The 18,719-nt window shown below is 42.1% G+C and overlaps 5 protein-coding genes across 6 annotated transcripts; 4 read left to right on the forward strand and 1 right to left on the reverse strand.

Moving 5' to 3' along the window:
* Positions 1-163: 163 nt before the first annotated feature.
* LOC141815230 (uncharacterized) lies at positions 164-1,971 on the forward strand. Of its 2 annotated transcripts, none has more exons than XM_074703143.1 (6): positions 164-311; positions 393-414; positions 509-614; positions 696-803; positions 906-1,448; positions 1,573-1,971. In XM_074703143.1, the coding sequence occupies exons 1-5, from the start codon at positions 242-244 to the stop codon at positions 1,005-1,007; spliced, it is 408 nt and encodes a 135-aa protein (XP_074559244.1). In that variant the 5' UTR covers positions 164-241; the 3' UTR covers positions 1,008-1,448; positions 1,573-1,971. The 2 variants fall into 2 exon arrangements, with proteins under 2 accessions (XP_074559244.1, XP_074559252.1); XM_074703151.1 differs by having other exon boundaries at positions 918-1,448.
* Positions 1,972-2,375: 404 nt separating this feature from the next.
* LOC141815219 (zinc finger protein 7-like) lies at positions 2,376-4,391 on the forward strand. Its single transcript, XM_074703138.1, has 2 exons — positions 2,376-3,551; positions 3,764-4,391. Exon 2 carries the CDS (start codon positions 3,778-3,780, stop codon positions 4,336-4,338), a length of 561 nt encoding a protein of 186 aa, XP_074559239.1. The 5' UTR covers positions 2,376-3,551; positions 3,764-3,777; the 3' UTR covers positions 4,339-4,391.
* A 3,330-nt stretch (positions 4,392-7,721) lies between these two features.
* Positions 7,722-9,546, forward strand: LOC141821918 (uncharacterized). The gene is made up of 3 exons (XM_074709303.1): positions 7,722-8,132; positions 8,333-8,683; positions 8,784-9,546. Exons 1-3 carry the CDS (start codon positions 7,722-7,724, stop codon positions 9,357-9,359), a joined length of 1,338 nt encoding a protein of 445 aa, XP_074565404.1. The 3' UTR covers positions 9,360-9,546.
* A 1,774-nt stretch (positions 9,547-11,320) lies between these two features.
* Positions 11,321-13,611, forward strand: LOC141821623 (protein SYM1-like). Its single transcript, XM_074708992.1, has 5 exons — positions 11,321-11,438; positions 11,564-11,742; positions 12,667-12,895; positions 13,305-13,429; positions 13,513-13,611. Exons 1-5 carry the CDS (start codon positions 11,321-11,323, stop codon positions 13,609-13,611), a joined length of 750 nt encoding a protein of 249 aa, XP_074565093.1.
* An 830-nt stretch (positions 13,612-14,441) lies between these two features.
* Positions 14,442-16,109, reverse strand: LOC141821963 (uncharacterized). Its single transcript, XM_074709362.1, has 3 exons — positions 15,760-16,109; positions 15,070-15,168; positions 14,442-14,980 (listed from the first exon to the last, which is right to left on the reverse strand). The coding sequence occupies exons 2-3, from the start codon at positions 15,136-15,138 to the stop codon at positions 14,576-14,578; spliced, it is 474 nt and encodes a 157-aa protein (XP_074565463.1). The 5' UTR covers positions 15,139-15,168; positions 15,760-16,109; the 3' UTR covers positions 14,442-14,575.
* Between the last annotated feature and the right edge of the window lie 2,610 nt (positions 16,110-18,719).

The following is an 18,719-nucleotide window of genomic DNA, read 5'->3' on the forward strand; positions in this document are numbered from 1 at the left end:
TGAATTCACAGCTGATCGGTAATTTTGCCTTTTTTTTTTTTTTACCGACGAATCGAGGATTAAAAAAATATTGATCAATTATTTTTTATATAGATTTTAAAGAAAATAATTTTTAAAAAATAATTGTGAGGAATTAGTAAAGCACACATCAGAACCCCGTCGGTCGGCCGTCGTCTCGACCTAGCAACAAGCAACCGGCGGCGATTCCCAGTCTGCATCTCCGTCCGAGGCAGAGGAAGGAATGGCATCTTCCGGCACCGGCATCGCTGTCGCAGAGGCTGTCTGGGAGCAGATCAAATCCTCCCGCTCAGGTCTTTCTTCTGCGTCTCTTTCCTCCTCGACCGATGTAGCGTTCTTCGTTTCTCAGCCCCTCTTGATTCGATGATCACCAGCGTCCGACGATCACCTTTCCATGTGAGGCACACACTCTTTCTCCTCTCCTGCCTATCTCTCCCACACGGTGATACTGCAGGAACTGAGCCATCGTTTCCTCTCTGCCGCCGTCCAGATTGCACTTCCTCTTCGGCAAGAACTTGGAGCGCGCCGCTAGGATCGTCGACCAGGGAGGCGTCCGGAAGTTGTCAGCCACGCCCAGCGGCCGGTCCCTCTTCTTGGTCCATTCCCGCTCTCTCATTTCCTCCCCTCCTGCTTCTGCTTTTGCTTTTGTTAACCGTTTTGGGAGAGGGGGGTTTCAGGTAGTCGGGGAGTCAAGGAGGAAAGAGGAGTACATCTGCTTCCCGGAGCACCACTGCACTTGCTATTCCTTCTTCTACGACGTTGTCAATCGGGGGGAGCAGCTCTGCGTAAGCTCCCTCCCTTGTAGGCTCCTGTAGTTCAATTGAGTTTTTTATTTGCTCGATTCTCATTGTTGTTGTTGTTGCTGCTGCTGCTGCTGTTGTTGCTAGTGTAAGCATCAGATAGCTGCTCGGTTAGCGGAAGCTGTTGGTCAGCTCGACGAGCTGGAGGTGTCTGACGAACAGTTGGCGGTGATGCTTTCAAAGCTCTGAAATCTCGGATGCTCTCAGTAATGCGTTGCTAGTGCATTTATTTTGAGTTCTTGGATACTCCTCCTTGCAAGCGAAGATCACTTGAAGGGGAACTTAGTTCACAATTGTGTTTTCTTAGATGTCCATGTTATTTGAACTTGGTTATCAGTAATGGCATAGACTCGGATCCAAACACATATTTGACATGGCTATTTTCAAGATTTCTATACATGATCAACAGTGATTTCAGGTGTTCATGCTGAGAGTTGGTGTTCGAGTATTGATGTTGGAACACAGATACAAAGGAAGTAGATCAAAAGTTCAGTTTTCATAGAAGAAACTCACTGAAATGAGTGGTGGTCGGTCCATAAAGCTGGAGTGGAGTTCTACCATTAGTTATAACATCAGTATAGGACAAGCTCTGCTCTTCTATTGGTGAAAGTGAAACGCAAAAAGGGGGAGGTAGGTGAAATACTTCATCATTCTATTTTTCAAAAATATTTAATGTATTTAATCAAATACATTTTTTTTTCAAAACAGTGTATAAAATTTTAACAATTGTTTTGCATGGAACTACATGATCCAGGTACAAAAGATTTTATCATACTGACTAGCTGAAAACAAGATGATGAACACCCCATTCAATCTATAAAAAGGTTCACAGATAAGTATTTCCCACAACACTCCTTTCAAAGAAAAGAACTTTTTAGCAAGTGCTCTCTTAATTGAATTCCACTGACAAGTCCCTCCCAAAGTCAATTAGATAGAAGCAGGAAGATGTAATTCTGTGCTGGGAAGTTGTCATTGTTCTTGATTCTGGAAATTCTTATTAGTTGGAAGGCGAAGTTGAAAACGTTGCATCATCTTTGCCACGAGCACCAGTGAGCGACAGACTTTGTACCATAATTTAGCATCTCAAGACTGTCTTGTAATTGTGTCTTTCAGATGACATAATTGAAGCGAGCAACAAAATCTCCATGTGATCTATCTTTGTGATTCTTTATATCTGTAGTTATCTCTGTTTGGGAATCAGGTGGTCCTCCACTGCATTGCATTATCTTCAAGCTGGCACCATTATTGCTGCACTTTTGTTGATGTGGTTAAAGTAAGTTTTTGCAGCTCTCGCACTGAGTTGAGTTCCACACCCATCCCATTCAAGGCCTCGTGAGGCCATGATAAAATAAACAAGGTCAGCTCCAATTTGATAAGAACAGATTCAGGTGAGTGGAAGTGTGAAATCAATGGTTCTGGTTCGTTCTCCAGCACTTGCTAACTTCAACTAGTTCCATATTCTCCCACACATGAAGGACCACAAGAAGAACAAAACATGAAACGGCTGCGACCAAAAGGAATAATTACCATTGACTTCACCTGAAAGATTGGTGGCATAACTCTACTTTCTCTGTGCTTGCTGATGACAGAAACCACCATGACAGTTGATCCTCTTTACTGGAGGTGGCACTCCTCCTTTGCACGTTGGAGTTACAACACAAGGAATCAGTCTTTAAAACTGCTTCATATCTTTAGTTCAAAACCACATGTTAAATTATGATGTGGTCCAACTGCCAGAGAGATTTGAGTTGATCTGGATGAACATGTCAATGATTTTCCATGAGGATGGATTAATGCAGCACCGAATACAAAACTTCTGTAGTGCTGAGAAGAAACCAGGGATCAAGTTGCAGACTGTCGCTGAGGTGGGGCACCTAGGGGACTACAAAGTGGATCATGAACATGTCCACATCTCCAAATATGAGCAAATGAATTGTGCAAGTGAAATCATGTCCCTTATCTATAACGATCAGATTGTCTGACTCATCAATCCAATACCACAACTTCTATTCCACAAGGGAATAACAACGAGAAGCCTGGCATCAAGCTTCAGCAAAACCAACAGTGAATGCTTGGCCTTTTCAGGCGAACCAAGTTTCCCATTGTCTTGTTAACAGTGATAGTCCACCCAAACAATACAAAGTACAAGTGGTTCGGAAAGCACGACTACTTGGACATCCTCCACTACCTAAAGTGCTGGGAAGTCTCGTTGGAACTCATCCAGCCAAATACTCCACTAAGGAAGAACAATAGTAAATCGTGATTAATGCAGCACCCAAGTCTTGTAAACTTTATTGCCATTATTGATACTTATGTGGGCCGTGGGGACTATAAAGATGCAAAAGAAACAATGATAGCAATGTCAATGTGTGACATCTCCACTCAGCTGAATGCTTTCATGAAAACTCGAATGCAGCAGCAGAAATATCCTTCTCCTGGCGCAGACATGCAAAAATACAAGAAACAAGACTTAGTCCACCCTTCTGCCTGCCTTCACTATGCATGTATTGGCCAACTACTAGAGAATGATGGGAACAGAGGTCTTACATAATGATTGAAGTTTTTGAATAACTTTTTACTCGCAACAACTTTGTTCCCAAAAAACTTCTCACCAACATAGAGCCTACCTAAGCACTTACAGTTTGATAGAAGAACCATGGAAGGTGGACATGGAGTAGTAAAGAAACAAAAAGACCAAGGGAATCCTGAAAATTGACCTTCACCAGAATATAGGTACTATTTTTTTTGTTTTTGTTTTTGTAAAGTGATATATAACAGCAAAAGTATCCATTTCCACTTCTATTTCTACTGAAGAATTTCCTTTGAAGTTATTACTACAACATACTTTTTCTGCTTCTTTTTAAGGGAAACCAGCATAATACCAACGTACGCTGTGCAACTTCCTATCCTTGTTTTTCCACCCTCTTGTGTCTTCTCTCTTGTAGATATTGTTGATCGCATGGAAGGGAAAGAAGACTCAGACGATCAAAGGCAAGCACAACAAACCGTTGATCCTGGCAGCAGGAGCAATTTCAACGAGGAACGGCAATCATGGTTGAATCTTACGCTTGGTGGGAGCACCTCGTCAGCTGATGGAAGCTCTCCTAGCGCGCAGTGCAAAATGCAAAGCCGCAAGATGTTCTCGTGCAACTTCTGCATGAAAAAGTTCTTCAGCTCACAGGCTTTGGGCGGCCACCAGAATGCACACAAGAGAGAGAGGGGCGTCACGAGGAGACCTCAGCAGTCCCAGAAAACGATGATAGGATTTCCCCTCTATGCATCTTCTCTTAAATCTCTGGCAGTTCAATCCCACTCAGTCGCGCATGAGCAACACGAGGGAGGCTTGCCTACGATCACAAGATGCCGTCAGGTGAACTCTTCTGACACCGAAGCCACAAGGGTTCCGTTTGCGCTTGATCAAGTTAGAGGATCGACATGGCCTGGGAGCTTTCAGAAGAATTCTCAGCCTACGGCTTGTCCATCAGAACAAGAAAAACTTGATCTGAGCCTCAAGCTTTGATGAGTTTGACAGTCTCATGGCTTCCCAAAAGCAGGCTAGCTACTTTTGAACTTTGTCCAGTGCATTTTCTCCTCATCTAACTTATTTTTGCCTCCGCTCGCCAATAAACTTGATCTACAAGTCAAATAAAAGGTAGCATCACAAAGAAGAAATACTTGGGGATCATCAAATTTTCATGGAGGCAATTGTTCTTGCACTAGCCAGTACATGTCCACTGAGTTCCAATTCTCCCAAGCAATTAAGTTATTCAGCTTCATAGGTAATACTCTACCTCTAGTTCTCTTGAAGAAAGAGTTAGTTAAATCAAATATGCAAGGGATTGATTCGTGCAAAGCTGGTAGAAAACAAATCAATTGGAAATTAAACCAGAAACACCAGGAGAAAGAAATTTGATGTATGGATAGATGTCAAGTATCAATTGGTCATTAAATAGCTGTCTTTTGTTTGCATAGAAAGTTGAAGCTGGCTTCCAACTACCAAAGGTAAGTGCTATCATTTTAAACCAGTTGTCTGCTTCAGGTTTTTAGATAAAGATTAACAAGCTTGTTGAGTTACAGAGGCTGAGATTGTTTATCTCTTCAATCTTACAAAACCACTTCTAGTTTATCTATTCAGTTAGCATCACAGTCAGTAGTATGAATTGACTAGATGGGTAGGAAGGAGGTAATTCCTAGGTTATGTTGTCCAATAGTTTCCCTATGCATTTCAACTTCAACTTTGATTAGAACAGCATAAGATTGATAAGAATTCTCAATGAACATGAAAACTACAAATGAAGGAAGAAAAGAAGAAAAAGAATTCCTTGCTCCAACGCTCTTGGTGTTGGAACGAAATTCCATATTATGAAGAATTTAATCAACAATCATAAGAATTCCTTCATTCATTCAAGTACCTACATTTTTAAAAGCTTGGACATGTTTTCTTTTCCCAAACAAATGGAGAAGCAAAACTTGAATCTTTAAAAGACAACTTTAATAAACAAGTAGTGCACTATGATTTTCAAATGTCATAATATAATCGAGGTTTTAAAATCTATTCTAGTGAAACATCCGAATTAGTCTTTACGTGATGCAAATTTCATCCATAAAATTTATCTCAATTCTATGTATCTAACAGAGAGAAAAAGGACCAATTGAAAGTTGGAGTTGTCAATGTCGATCCAACAATCTAGGTCCGACCAATAAGCTCGTCGATAAGTTGATGACTCGAACTAATGGAGTTCCGTATGACAACGTAAATCTCATCCCTTTTATATTCTCGACATATCCTTCTCCATATCGGCTTGATATCTTGAACAACTTTTTAGTTGACATACCCTTTCGGATAAACTTATCTCTTTAGATAAGAGATTTAAGATCGAGACGAAGACTAAACTTCTTTTTCTTATGATATTGTCCAACCTAAATGTTTATAATTTATTGATAATCGCTTTTCAAGATATGCAATAACATATGACTTGAAATAGTAGCATTTTAAAGTTTAAATCCACCTTCGAAATCTTGGAACTTTTTTCTGAGAATAGAGAATTAGAAGTTCTGAGGGAAAGCACAAGAGAAAGCTTATTTCTTATTGTTTGTATGATCTTTGTTGTGAATTATATTGAGAAAAAGAGGGAGAGGGACATTGAAGGGTTATACGAAGGGTTGAAAACGTTAATTGAGTCAATTATTTTCTTTTAACAGCCTATTAATTAATATTCTGTGTACAGTAACAATAATTATGATCTTATTTTCATTCATAAAAAAATTAATTTACAATGATCAAATAGTAGTCGAAAATCAATTTTCCAGCACTTACATAGATTAAGAAGTGAAGGACCAGCATGACCCAGAATTCGCGGCGCCGAAGGGCTACGTTCATGCATGCGGCGTGCAGAGAAATTAAGTGGGGGCTAGAAAGCGCACATGATACATCGCTGGAAAACGCCATGCGTGCATGACTAGTACACATCGGTGTATGTATGCGGGGCAATGTATACAAGAGGAGGTTGGCTAAGGTTACACAGTCGTAGCTGGAGGCGGTTTGCATTGATTGCCTTGGTTGGGTCGCATAATGAGCCTTGTAACGCGCGTGGACAAGCATGCGACTCAAAGGACCATGGCTGAGGTGTACAACTAATCCAAGATATCGATAGGCTGTGAACAGGGACATTGTCTCCCAAGTACACAGGGATATATATATATATATATATATATATATATATATATATATATATATATTTTCTACGCTGCGCGATAGGTATTTATGCTATCCGTGCGCGATACCTTCAACCCCCAGCCGCTCCCGCCGCCGTCACCATGCCGTCCGGCCACCGGAGATCGCCGTCCTGGGCCCGGTCGACGCGCCACTCGCCGGTGCACCGACCAGCACCAAATTCCGGCCGGATTGTGATCGGAATTCGGTCGAATTCTATCGGAAATCGGCGAACCCAACACGCGGTCACTGTGGGCCAAATCATGATCGGCTTTCGGCCAAAAATCGATCGCGATTTGGTCGAAAATCGATCGCGATTTGGCCCACAGTGGCCGCGTGCTGGGTTCATCGATTTCTGACAGAATTCGGCCGGATTCTGGCCACAATCCGATCGGAATCCGGTGTCGGTCGGCGCGCCGGCCAGTAGCGCGTCGACCGGGCCCGATCCGACGGCGGTCGGATGGCGAGGCGACAGCGGAGGGTCAGCACGAGGGAGCACTATGCATCCCCCACTTTTGGACGGTCAGATCCTCGCTATCACACGTGATGGACGGTGATTCCGCTATCGCGCATGCATGCGTAGGAAGCTGACGCGTAGCATAGCATATATATATATATATATATATATATATATATAAATTGACTGAATGAGTTATCTTTTGCCAATTTATTGCTTTTCAGTTTGCGCCTGAACCTAATTGAATGCGAAAATTAAAGTAAAAAAATTGTAAAAAAACTGAAACAAATAATTAAAAATAATAATTGAAACACACCTGCGATGGCTTACGTGGCAACGGCCGACCGGGCGGTAAGTACCGTTACATCAGTCTGTGCAGATGATCGCCACATGGGAGATCGCAATTCACCTGTGAGGTCATCGCCCGAACAGGTGGCAGCTTCTTAATTGCCCCTCGATGTATCATAATTACAATTAATTGCCCCGCACCATTTGTCGGTCTTTTTTTACTCGTTTCTTTATAATTTACTACAATTCTCCTCCGATTAAATAATTATTTCGCATTCCAGCCCCTTAAATTTCTTGGCGGCCAACAGCTAACTCCACTATAAATAGCGCGCGGGTTCCGCGGGGATAGGGTTCCGCGGAGAGGAAGCGGGGGTTCTCGGCGCCGAGGAGGAGGTCGCGCGGTGCTGTGCCGGCGAGCTCACGGGAGAAGGAGAGGACATTGCAGATGAACAATATGCCGGTGCAGCTGATGCTTCCGCGGCAGAGGAAGAAGGGTCACCGCCGCCATTCGTCTCTGTTTCTGCCCCAGGAAGGGGCGGCCGCCGCGGCGATGGTCGGCAGGTCTATGAGCTTTAGAGAGACCCTTGCGCCCTTGATGGAGGGTCCCGACGACGGCGGTGCTGTAGATGCCGATGGAGATCGGAGGAGGGAAGGATGGGTCCACTGGATACGGATCCTGCTTTCGCGTGTTCCTTCGATCAACTCGGCATCGGTTGCTGCCGGAGGTGCGTCCTTCTCCTTGATCCGATGCCCCGACCTCCGTCTCCTTCTTGGAGTCATGGGTGCGCCGCTCGCTCCCGTCCATGTCAGCACCGATGATGGTTCGCCTCATCTCAGCATCAAGGACACTCCCGTTGTAAGTTTCATCTTCCCTTCTTTCTCTGTTATGCAGTTCAGATCGATCCCTGAGCTGCATTCTTTTCTTCCTAGGGCTTCGATATTTTCGATCTTCTTGATTTCCTCCATTTTCCTCTTTTCTCGACTCCGTTTTGTTGATGAATTCCATGATCCATCTCACATTAATGCCACTCAATCCTTGCATTCTCTACTCTTCAGGAAGTGTCATCAGCCCAGTACATCATGCAGCAGTACATGGCGGCGTCGGGGGGTCTGAAACTCCAGAGATCCATCCGCAACGCCTACGCCAGGGGGAAGGTGCGAATGGTGGTGTCAGAGTTCGAGACTACTACTAAAGTCATCAAAAACAGAAGCAGCTCCTCACGCAAGGTTGAGTCGGGCGGCTTCGTTCTCTGGCAGATGGCCCCAGATAAGTGGTACGTCGAGATGGCGATCGGCGGTAGCAAGCTCCACGCCGGCTCCAATGGCGAGGTTGTGTGGCGCCACACCCCCTGGCTCGGCGCCCATGCCGCAAGAGGCCCCGTCAGACCTCTTCGACGCGCGCTACAGGTTCACAATCACTTCAAATTCACTACTTTATTTGTTCAAACAACGAATTGGTTTGGAACGACTCCGCCACTGGATAATATTCGAGTAATTCTTCGATTAGGGCCTCGATCCATTGACGACGGCCAGAATGTTTGCCAATGCGCGTTGCATCGGGGAGAAAAAGGTCAATGGGGAGGATTGCTTTGTTCTCAAGCTCTGTGCTGACCCTCAAATCCTGCAAGCCCGAAGTGAAGGCCTCGCGGAAATCATTAGGCACGTCCTCTTCGGCTACTTCAGTCAGCGAACTGGGCTCCTCATTCTAATTGAAGATTCCCACCTCACTAGGATCCAACCTAACGATGGAGGTGATGCAGTGTACTGGGAGACCACCATTAGTTCCTTCCTCCTGGACTACTGCCTGGTTGAAGGTGTAATGATTGCCCACTCAGGTCGATCCAATGTCACCCTCTACAAATTTGGCGAGTCGGCAATGAGACACACCAAAACTAGGATGAAGGAGGATTGGATGATCGAGGAAGTGGCCTTCAATGTGCCTGGCCTCTCGGTGGACTGTTTCATTCCCCCTGCTGATATAAGTTGTGATTCAATCACTGAATCTTGCCAACTTCCTCAAGAAGAAAGCAAGAAGGGTGGCGCGGGTCACCGGGCTATAGAAGCCAGAGGATGCGTGCGGTAAGGTAATTTGGAGGTTGTAGTCTAGCGTTAGAATCATGAACAAGCAACACCTCAATTGTTCATACTCCTGCTTATTCAATTACGAAACCATAATGGTTTTGATAACCTATCTGTCATATCGTGGGTAAGATCATAGTTCATTAATTCTCATGGTCCTTGAGCTTTATAATTTGGGTGGGAAGCCTTCTTTTGTCCTCAATGTTTAATGCATTTCAATTGCCTTGCCCTTGATCTAATTTCTGACTTGTAACTTGACTTGCAATATTACCTTCAAATTATGGTTTCCTAATGGTGAATAAGAATTGAAAGATATGATTGTTTCAGAACTTGCGGTATGTTTCTACAGTGTAAGTCGAGATGAAACTCTGTGACTCTTTCTGTTCTATGCTAGATCATACTCCTTAGCCCTTGTTTATCCAGATGGTAAGATGTCTTTGTTGACTGAAGCATTCTTTCAGAAACTTTCTCTGACTAGCATCAGGAAGACAGAGGTGGCAATCTACTACATTTTGGGTCACTCACTGAAACATTCAGCTGTAGATGTAAAGGTACTGTCTTTTAATACCATGGCCAGGCACCATTAATATATTTTTGTCAGCTACGTGACTACGTCCCATGTGCCTCTCACCTTTCTGTACCTGCAAAAGTTGGAACAACGATGAAACTAAATAAGGCATCAAATCTTTCTTGCCTGTTTTATCATTTAAAATTGCCCAACTTACTCATGAACTGCTGAAACTGTAAATTTAAGATTTTTAAAGTCGAGGGGGAAACAGTTCCCTTCAGAAAATCTTTGACCAACTTGTAAAGACCAATTATGATCCCTTTGACACCTTTTGCTCTGAAATCTGAAGTGAAATACTGATGGGATAGCTTGTCCTGACTTAGAGAATTGCAAGAAGCTGACAAATGACACCAAAAGAAAAAACCTTCACTTCTATATTTTATTATGCTTGTTCTTCTTTGAGCCTCTCTGAATGGGTTCACCAGGGAACATGCCAACGAGGGTAGAGTCAAGAGGCGACTGCAACAAATTCTACTGTTAAACTGATGGAGACTTGTAGGGGGGCAGACACATTGACGAATCTATCAAGCACTATGATGCCCACTTCTAGTTATCGGATTACTTGTGACTGGACCTGCCTCTCCGTTTGAAGGCCTTGTCAGTCGCTATGCTTCAATGATTTCAATGGGGAGGCTATTCTTCGACAAAAGGTAGAATTTGTCACTCATTCTACATGATTGATCCCATGATGATTTGTGAAAAGATAAATCAAAAAATTATATTTGACCACCAAAGAGGATATTGCCAATGGAGAAGCCACTCTCCACAACTAGCTCATAGAAATCTAATAATGATCCACAGTGTGTCATTGTTCAAAGCTTTTGCACCAGGAGTCGTCTAATTCTTGGCATTTATGTACAGTTTGATTAGAGGAAAGGGAAATTAAAAAGTTCCCTCCGCTTTCTTATAACTCTAATTTGTCTTCTCCCTTTAAAAGTATTATTTTGATAAGGACATCTTAGAGTTAATTTTAATTAGTGCTATTTTTGTATATGTATGGCACCATTAGCATTAGTTTTTTATTTAAATAAATAAAATGCATAAGCGCTTATTTTAATCAGTGCTAATCACATATTATTACGAGAGTTTTAGCCATAATCTGACATGTTGAAATGAAATAGCAGTAATAATAAATAAATCAATCAATGGATAGGGTTAATCGATCCTGAGATTGACGGTGGAGATAACATCAGTAGCATCGGTGGGTTCGTTGGTTACGGTTATGCCAAGCAGCCGTCACTGTCAGGGAGCGGTTACGTGTAACCGACGAGGGAGGAGGCCGTACAATGCGGGACTCGGATGAACAAACGAACGAGCGCTCGATGCGGCGACGGCCACTATAAAACCAGGCGACGGGCAGGGAAGCCCCAAGCAAGCTTCGAGCAGAGTGTGGCGAAATGAGTAGCCTCCTTTTGGGCAACGCCCGACGACAGGTGCGCATGGAATCCTTCTTCACCGCCTTCCCGCTCCGCCCTCCGGTTGCCTCTGCGATCTGCCAAGGCCCCGCGATAGGAGGTCTGCGCGATCGCAGCTCCTCTCCTTCAAGCCTAACCTCTCCTGCAAGTCGTCGTGCTCGCGCCTGTCGCCGCCCGCGCCCTCTTCTTCGTTCTTCAACTCTCCCATCGGTTCCGCTTCCTCAGCCGCCGCTTCGATTGCCGCCGCGGCTGCTGCAGCTCCCGCTGCCGCTGCAAGTTCTTCATCTGTCCCCATCCGGAATGGGTTCTTGAGTTGGTACCTCCGGATGATCGAAGCGCACCCTCTTACAACCAAGAGCCTCACCGCGGCATTCATATTCGGCACCGCTGACATGTCCTCTCAGGTTCGTTAATTACCCATCGCCACCTCTTGTTTCCCCAAGTTTCTGTTGGTTTATTTGTTTGCTAGAACCAAGCTACAGAGCAAAGCAGAACGCAATCTTGTTTGTCGACTTTTGGTTAAAAAAAGACAAAGACCTCACAAGATCCAACACAAATCGAAATAATGATTCTCCAAATCCAAGATTCTATTACTGGAAGGTGTAAGAACTTACTTGAGCAACGAAATGATACATCATATCCATCCTCTGTCTCATTTTGCTAATGAACACCTGATCCTCGTGTTCTCCTTCAATTACTAGGAAAGAACTTGCATGCAACATCCTCGTGTTCTAGTTATGCGATAAGGCATGCATTTACTTGTACAATAAATTCGTTTCTAGCTATCACCTAATATATTTATAATCCTTGAGGGATCTTTCCCTACTCGTTCTAAGTCATATGTGACTAAAGTTCTCCACTCAAGATTATGCATGAAACACATGACAGCACATCAGGACATATCAATTGTCTCCAGAGAGCTAACATAAGGAACCATGAACATGATAAAAAGTTTGAGGTACGCAGGTTAAACCATCCCAAACCTCAGGGGTGTATGCCTGACGGGTAAAGTATAACTTGGTGATCATCCTTATGTGATGGATTTTAATGCCAGAGATCAATCCCATCCCTTTAAAATGAACTCCATTTTGCCTAACTTTTGAGGCAGATAAAATTGTATTAATTTTGGTTAAGTAAACCATATTACCATAATATATAAAAATGCTAATCATATTCTAATTGGTTCATTAATTATTCAAACCTCTATCATTGTCTCAGGACATTTAGCTGTAATTTGACTATAACCAAACACAAATCTACATATTGTCAAGTTTATTACTTCATCTTGATTAGACTGTGTTTCCTAACTCCTGTTCACTTCTTGGCAGATAATCACAACCGCATGGACTGCTAGTCTTGATATTGTGAGAATTCTACGAATGAGCGGATATGGTCTGCTAGTTCTTGGTCCTTCATTGCATTTTTGGTTCAACTTTATCTCAAAAATTCTACCAAAGCAAGACATAATCACCATTCTGAAGAAAATTTTACTTGCGCAAACTACATTTGGCCCTCTAATGACTGGTGTGTTCTTCTCAATGAATGCATTTTTACAAGGTATATTTGCAGTTTTTTTTCCTATCCCATTGTTCTATTATTGTCTTCTTCAACATGATGTTTTATAGATGATTATAACTTTATTCAGAGTCAGAGCTTGTTATACTCGAATTATTGGGGCAAAAACCTATTTGTTCAGTTAATTACTCTTTTGCCTTCTAAATGTGCTTCATTTAGAAGAGATTTTCATAGTAATGTGCAAAAGGCAGTTGTTAATGTGGAGAGGAGATTTCAACAACATGAAGTTCTGGTTTATTACTCTTTTGATTTGTTTATTCAGTTCGAGAAAAACTAACATTACAATCTTAACCTCACGAAAATTTAAGTTTATATTTTTAAACTAAATAGAAAATAAAAGGTTGACACTTCTAATTTTCTGTTCCTTTTTTTTTTTTTGTTTACCTTTCAGGTGAATCTGGTGATGAGATATTTTCTAGGTTGAAAAGAGATTTGATTCCCACTATTAAAACCGGATTTTTGTACTGGCCTCTGTGTGATTTCATTACATTTAAGTTTGCCCCCGTTCAGTTACAGGTATTCCTCACTGTTTTGTCACTACACAGCATGAGCTCTAACAATACACTCTCACAGGTCACTTTTTATTTTCCTTGAAACAGCCTTTGGCTTGCAATTCATTCTCCTTTCTTTGGACGATATATCTGACCCACAAAGCAAGCTTGAAGAAAGTAAGTGATCAAGAGAATTCAACCTCTTGACTTCTTTCAGACTTCGAAGATTCGTTAGTTGTATAGTCCCCATCTCGCAAAGCACTCAGGAGGAAGATTTTAGCTAAAGCACATTGAGTCAGCAGCATAAGTTTTCTCTTTTCTGTTGTATAGTCGTTTTAAAGGCATTTGTCTCAGCAAGCTACTTTGGTAGCTTGGAAATAAGGTTGAAATCGAAGTATCACCATTCTAAAGGCATTTGTTTCAGCAAGAAGCTATGTTTTCTTTTTGCTACAGTGTGGCCTTCAAAAAAGCTTGTACTTTTTTTTTTTTTGAAAAACAGGATATTGATTTGTTAATCATATCACTCTAAACATCATTCCATCTTATGAGACTTACAGTACATTGAAACAAAAAGTGTAATATATACTTTTTTAAAAAAAAACAAAAAGCTTGTGATGGTTTAATTTGGCACATTTATTCCAATAATTCTGTGATTTTGGCCAGATAGAATAATTTGTTAGCTTACCATACAAACTGTATCAACTTTACTTAGTATAAACTTGTTTCTCAAAATAAAACTATTTGTGTTTGTGAGAGATACTGCTGGTAGCTGCAAAATCTATATAGGAATAGTTAAGTACCAGACAGATTTTCGTTTGGTAAGTGATAACTACAGCATGTGTTTGTACTAGTTGATGCATATTTCAGGAACCTGCTTCGTCACAATAGGTTTTCAATTCAATTGTTGGTTATTGCAATACAGGAAACTCTTACATGAACAACCTAAGTACATATCAAGAAGTATGTCACTGTAACATGCCAAACTTTGTGACATGCCAAACTTGTTTTTTCTTGTTTTGTTCAAGAACTGCTGCACGTCTGCTCTTATACAGTCCATTTCTTGTTTAGACAATACACATTTCTGCACATCATCCTTATCTCCATCTGAATTCATACTGCTTCTCACTTACAGCTACAATGGTACCTCATCATAATCAAGAAAGAATCATTGTCAGCTCAGGCTCAAGCATTGAGAGAACCAAGGATTCTGCTTTAGTCCACTCTGGCTATGTGTTTCAAGTTGGAATCTCATATCGATCTCGGGAATCCGGAACTGCCCTGGTTCGTTACCCTTTCTTTGTGTAGTTGCTGACCCTGTCGAGGACGAAGAGAAACTGGATCCAGAATCTGAACATGAAGATATCCCTTTCTTTTTCTGTCGTCTGCTTCCAGTTGCAAGCGTCAGGTCTAAGTCACTCTCTTGGCATTCCACTCGCGTAAGATTCTTATCTTGCTTTTCAGTTGGGTGTTCCAGATCAAATGTCAGGTGGTGTGGATCCTTTTGGGCCTTCTTGTTGGTGCTCATATCTCTCATTAACTGCTCCTGCACTCGATACAGACGGTGGAGTTCATGCACCTGGATTGGAACAAGGATGGAACATTTATGAATTGAGATTTCCAGTAATTGCATGGTTTAATTTGTGAGAGCGAAGCATAGAAAGGCACCTGCTGTCTGAAGGTGTCTTCCTGTTTTAAGATTGATATCTTCAAGTATTGTTTATCATATTGCTCCATGTAGCTTATCTCCCCGAGGCCTTGTCAAAACTGCAGTGCCTTGCAATGTTATGATGATTTACAACACAATTTGCAGCAAACGAGAGGAAGGAAGATAAATAAAATGGAGATCAAGAATTGACAGGAAAGACAATATGGCTGTTTGTTCTAAACATTGAAGTACTACATTTCATAGTAACTATCATTCAGAAGCATTGAACTTCTTGATGGCCTTTCGACATCATCCTGAAGGGAAACATTTCAGGTTTCAGGGTGTAGAAGATTAACACAAGATATACTTGTTTCTATCCTTTCTATGTTGAGAGAGAGAGAGAGAGAGAGAGAGAGAGAAAAAAAACTAGATCATTTGGTTTTACAGGAACAAATTGACTCAATGAAGTTCATGAACGTAGATCACACAAATCATTCTCGGAACACTTGTAATTTTAACTTGGTAAAATCTTGCTGGGCAGCTACTTACAAATCAGCTAATCTACTAGTCCCCTAGTAGATTTCACTCTTAAGTTTCTTCAGAATTATAAGATCTGAATCTTAGAGCATCATATTAAAAACTGAAAAGGAAAAGAAAAAAAAAATCACAATACCAAAGGATTGAAGAATAAGGTGAAATAAAACCCTGACCTGATCACTGCTAGCAGAGCAATTCTTTTGCTAGGGGCCGGAAGAAAGAACTCGAGAAAGACTTAGACTTAAACTTGGAGGCCGAGGTAGAATTCAGGTTTCTTCTCCGAGACTCTCTCCTTCCCACCAGACCAGATTATTTAATGGGTTCTGCAAGGCAAGCCAAAGAAATCCCAGTGTAGAGTTCGGCCAGTGCAGTTCAAGCCTGCGAAGGTGAAAGATGACCAAGGAAGTACCAACGATGGCCAGTATTAATATAAGCAGACCCACAATAATATTCTACATATTAGTTCTCAAAACTATGAAGCACTACTTCAAAGAATCATTGGACAGACAGATATGGCTGCCATGGTAGGTCACATGTGCCCCAGAATTTTATGATCATAAAAAGTTGTCTCGCCAAACCTATATTCCAAACCTATATTCTAATTATTGGCCACCCGGCACCTGCATTTCTATCAATGGTTTGATACTTTGTGGAACAGATAAGAGCAGCTAGTGCGCTACTTATTCTCTTACGACATGGGGAGAAAATCTACATGCTTAAAGTAGCTTAATTGTGCTGAGACACAATGCCAGTCGAGGGCACAAACAATGATTAGTATCACGTCTCATACTAAAATCTTGTTGCCGGTCGCGATTGCTACAGCCATTAGCTGGATCTGCCCTTCATGTTCGCAGATATATATATATATTTGTATTTGACATCGAGCTGTACTTGTTAAATCTAATGCACATGGAGTAGATCTACCTACTTGACCATCAGGATGAGCATATCATAAAAATCGGGTAATTCATTGCATTCTTCTTCGTCGAGGTAGATTTGCTGCAATAAATGGTGGATCCAGATCGATCTGAATCTCAAAACAATGAAATAAAGAATGAGGTTGACAAGTCAATTGGTGTGAGACTGACCACTTCCATTGGCTGCATACAGATCTGGAAGCACAAGCCTTGGATCATGCTGGGGAAGGTACATCCTGCCAAATGTCTTAACTACCTAGAATCATCACCTTAGAAAAGGGATGACACATGGAACAGGTGTGCATTATTGCCCCAATCATACCAAAAGCATCTTTCCTTTTCTTCGGGGAAGGAAAGCTCTGGTTTTGTCCCTGCTGTACTGTACTGGGTGGATACAGGGCATTTGGAAGCTTACAGAAAAGAAACACAAATTAGATATTTGGAAAGTGGTGGGTCTGACGAGAGGGCATCACAAGTGGAGGTCATGTAGATGCATGCATGAACTCCTCCTCCTCTTTGTTCATATGAGTTCACTGAATTCTCCCCTCTTTTGTCAAGAAATGACAAGGGACACGAGGGCCAAAGGAGAGCACGCTTTGCCGGGCTTGGCAACCTCAGCGTCTGTCACCTTGGTGTGACAGAGTCCTACCTGCCATTACTTCTACACGAGCTAGGCCTGCGTTAGGCCTGTGCTAACCACGCAGAAACAAGAAGCTGAGCTTGGTGGATCAGCGTGCTGTCGTGGAAACTGTTTTAGGTAAGTCAGTCGCCATTATTATATATGGTGAGAATAAAAAGTACGTGTGTGCTCTGAATTGTAGGACAAGAAAGCCTTCGCCATGCTTCATTGTCTCTTCCCTCACGCGTTAAATGAACTAGATAAGGTTACCGAGTGACAGAATCGGAAAGAGATGGCCTTTGCCACTGCAGTTTGCTAGCTCCACCACAGAACACAAGTGATGCGATGCCCACCATTTGAGGATGAAGTCAAGAAACCTTATCCTTTTGGTTTTGTGCATAATATCTATCGTTCAGATAGACGGATGCCCCGCTTGGGATTCGTTCTTCTAGTGGAAGTGGAAATGGTTCGAACAAGATAAGTCTTTGGCTTGCATTTTGTCGTTTTTGAGTTTCAGATGATTTTGGAATCGAATCATGATCCATTTGGGCTAACTGTTTACTAGCTAGAGAATAGAAATTAGATTTAGTAAATGAAAACAACATAAATCAGTTTGGTTGATTGTTCAATTGTTCTAAAGAAAGAAGAGCGACAAGCTTGAAAACTGAGATGGATAAAACAAAGACTATGAACACCGTAGTTCCAGCTGATATTTGAATTCTGGAACCAGTGACTGTGCTCTGATTTCATTGAAATGACTTTAGGTTGAGTCCAAGATTCATGTCGCTGAAAGAAACTGGAGCATACATCCACAGCTCGTCAGAGCTTAATAGCTTCAGAAAGTTGAAGTTACATACATCAGAACTAATCCCAAAAGCACATTACCCAAAAGGATTTATCTGGGACTCGATGCAAGAAAATGCCAACCTTAACTTAATTGGACTTGCACACGTTGAACTGCTTCTTCCAGCATTGTGCTGATACGCCCCTGTCAAAAACAGTTATACTTAATCATTTTGATGCTTACTTTTGTTCCACTCGGAACCAGGTTCTGTAAAATCCTCAACCTCTCATTGATCCTTTCTCTCCTTTTCTTTAGATCACATCAAACAAATACACACTTTCATAGTAGCTTCTCCCTTCAGCTTCAGAGAACCATTTGAGTCATCATTTGAGCCTTGAACTGCAATTGCATGACTGGCACTTCCTTCATCCTTCTTGAACTGCGAATTGCTCCTTTTCTTTGTCACCTAAAACACATTATGAATGTGGATGATATATAATGTGATGAAGTAAGCAGAGGAATTTGTAACTCGTATATCCTCACACGGGCACGGGCTTTCTTGTTTGCACTTCCATTGTTTGGCTACTGATCCATTGAATTGAAGAGCAGCAGCAGCAGCAGCAACAGAGGGGTTTGAGGTTGCCTCTCCTTCAGTGCTAAAGTTCACAGGGCTGGAACAGTAGCCATGACAAGATCACAGCAAGATTTGGCATTGTGATCAGGCCAAAGCATTTGGTGTACCACAACACTGTGTTCTTAATCTTGCTGGCCAGTAAAGTAACGAGGGCAGAAAAGCAGTGCCATGACTTCACC

Source organism: Curcuma longa, chromosome 2 (genome assembly GCF_044706935.1).
Source record: "Curcuma longa cultivar G26 ecotype Majalengka, Jawa Barat chromosome 2, ITB_CL_G26_1.1, whole genome shotgun sequence".
NCBI classification, from domain to species: domain Eukaryota; kingdom Viridiplantae; phylum Streptophyta; class Magnoliopsida; order Zingiberales; family Zingiberaceae; genus Curcuma; species Curcuma longa.

Coding starts and splice junctions, on each gene's coding strand:
- LOC141815230 (XM_074703143.1), top strand. CDS start 242: ATGGCATCTTCCGGCACCGGCATCGCTGTCGCAGAGGCTGTCTGGGAG. Junction 415..508: donor TCCGACGATCACCTTTCCAT/GTGAGGCACACA, acceptor GCCGCCGTCCAG/ATTGCACTTCCTCTTCGGCA. Junction 615..695: donor GCGGCCGGTCCCTCTTCTTG/GTCCATTCCCGC, acceptor GGGGGGTTTCAG/GTAGTCGGGGAGTCAAGGAG.
- LOC141815219 (XM_074703138.1), top strand. CDS start 3,778: ATGGAAGGGAAAGAAGACTCAGACGATCAAAGGCAAGCACAACAAACC.
- LOC141821918 (XM_074709303.1), top strand. CDS start 7,722: ATGAACAATATGCCGGTGCAGCTGATGCTTCCGCGGCAGAGGAAGAAG. Junction 8,133..8,332: donor GCATCAAGGACACTCCCGTT/GTAAGTTTCATC, acceptor TCTACTCTTCAG/GAAGTGTCATCAGCCCAGTA. Junction 8,684..8,783: donor CTCTTCGACGCGCGCTACAG/GTTCACAATCAC, acceptor TTCTTCGATTAG/GGCCTCGATCCATTGACGAC.
- LOC141821623 (XM_074708992.1), top strand. CDS start 11,321: ATGAGTAGCCTCCTTTTGGGCAACGCCCGACGACAGGTGCGCATGGAA. Junction 12,896..13,304: donor AATGAATGCATTTTTACAAG/GTATATTTGCAG, acceptor TTTACCTTTCAG/GTGAATCTGGTGATGAGATA. Junction 13,430..13,512: donor TTGCCCCCGTTCAGTTACAG/GTATTCCTCACT, acceptor TCCTTGAAACAG/CCTTTGGCTTGCAATTCATT.
- LOC141821963 (XM_074709362.1), bottom strand. CDS start 15,138: ATGGAGCAATATGATAAACAATACTTGAAGATATCAATCTTAAAACAG. Junction 14,981..15,069: donor AAGACACCTTCAGACAGCAG/GTGCCTTTCTAT, acceptor GTTCCAATCCAG/GTGCATGAACTCCACCGTCT.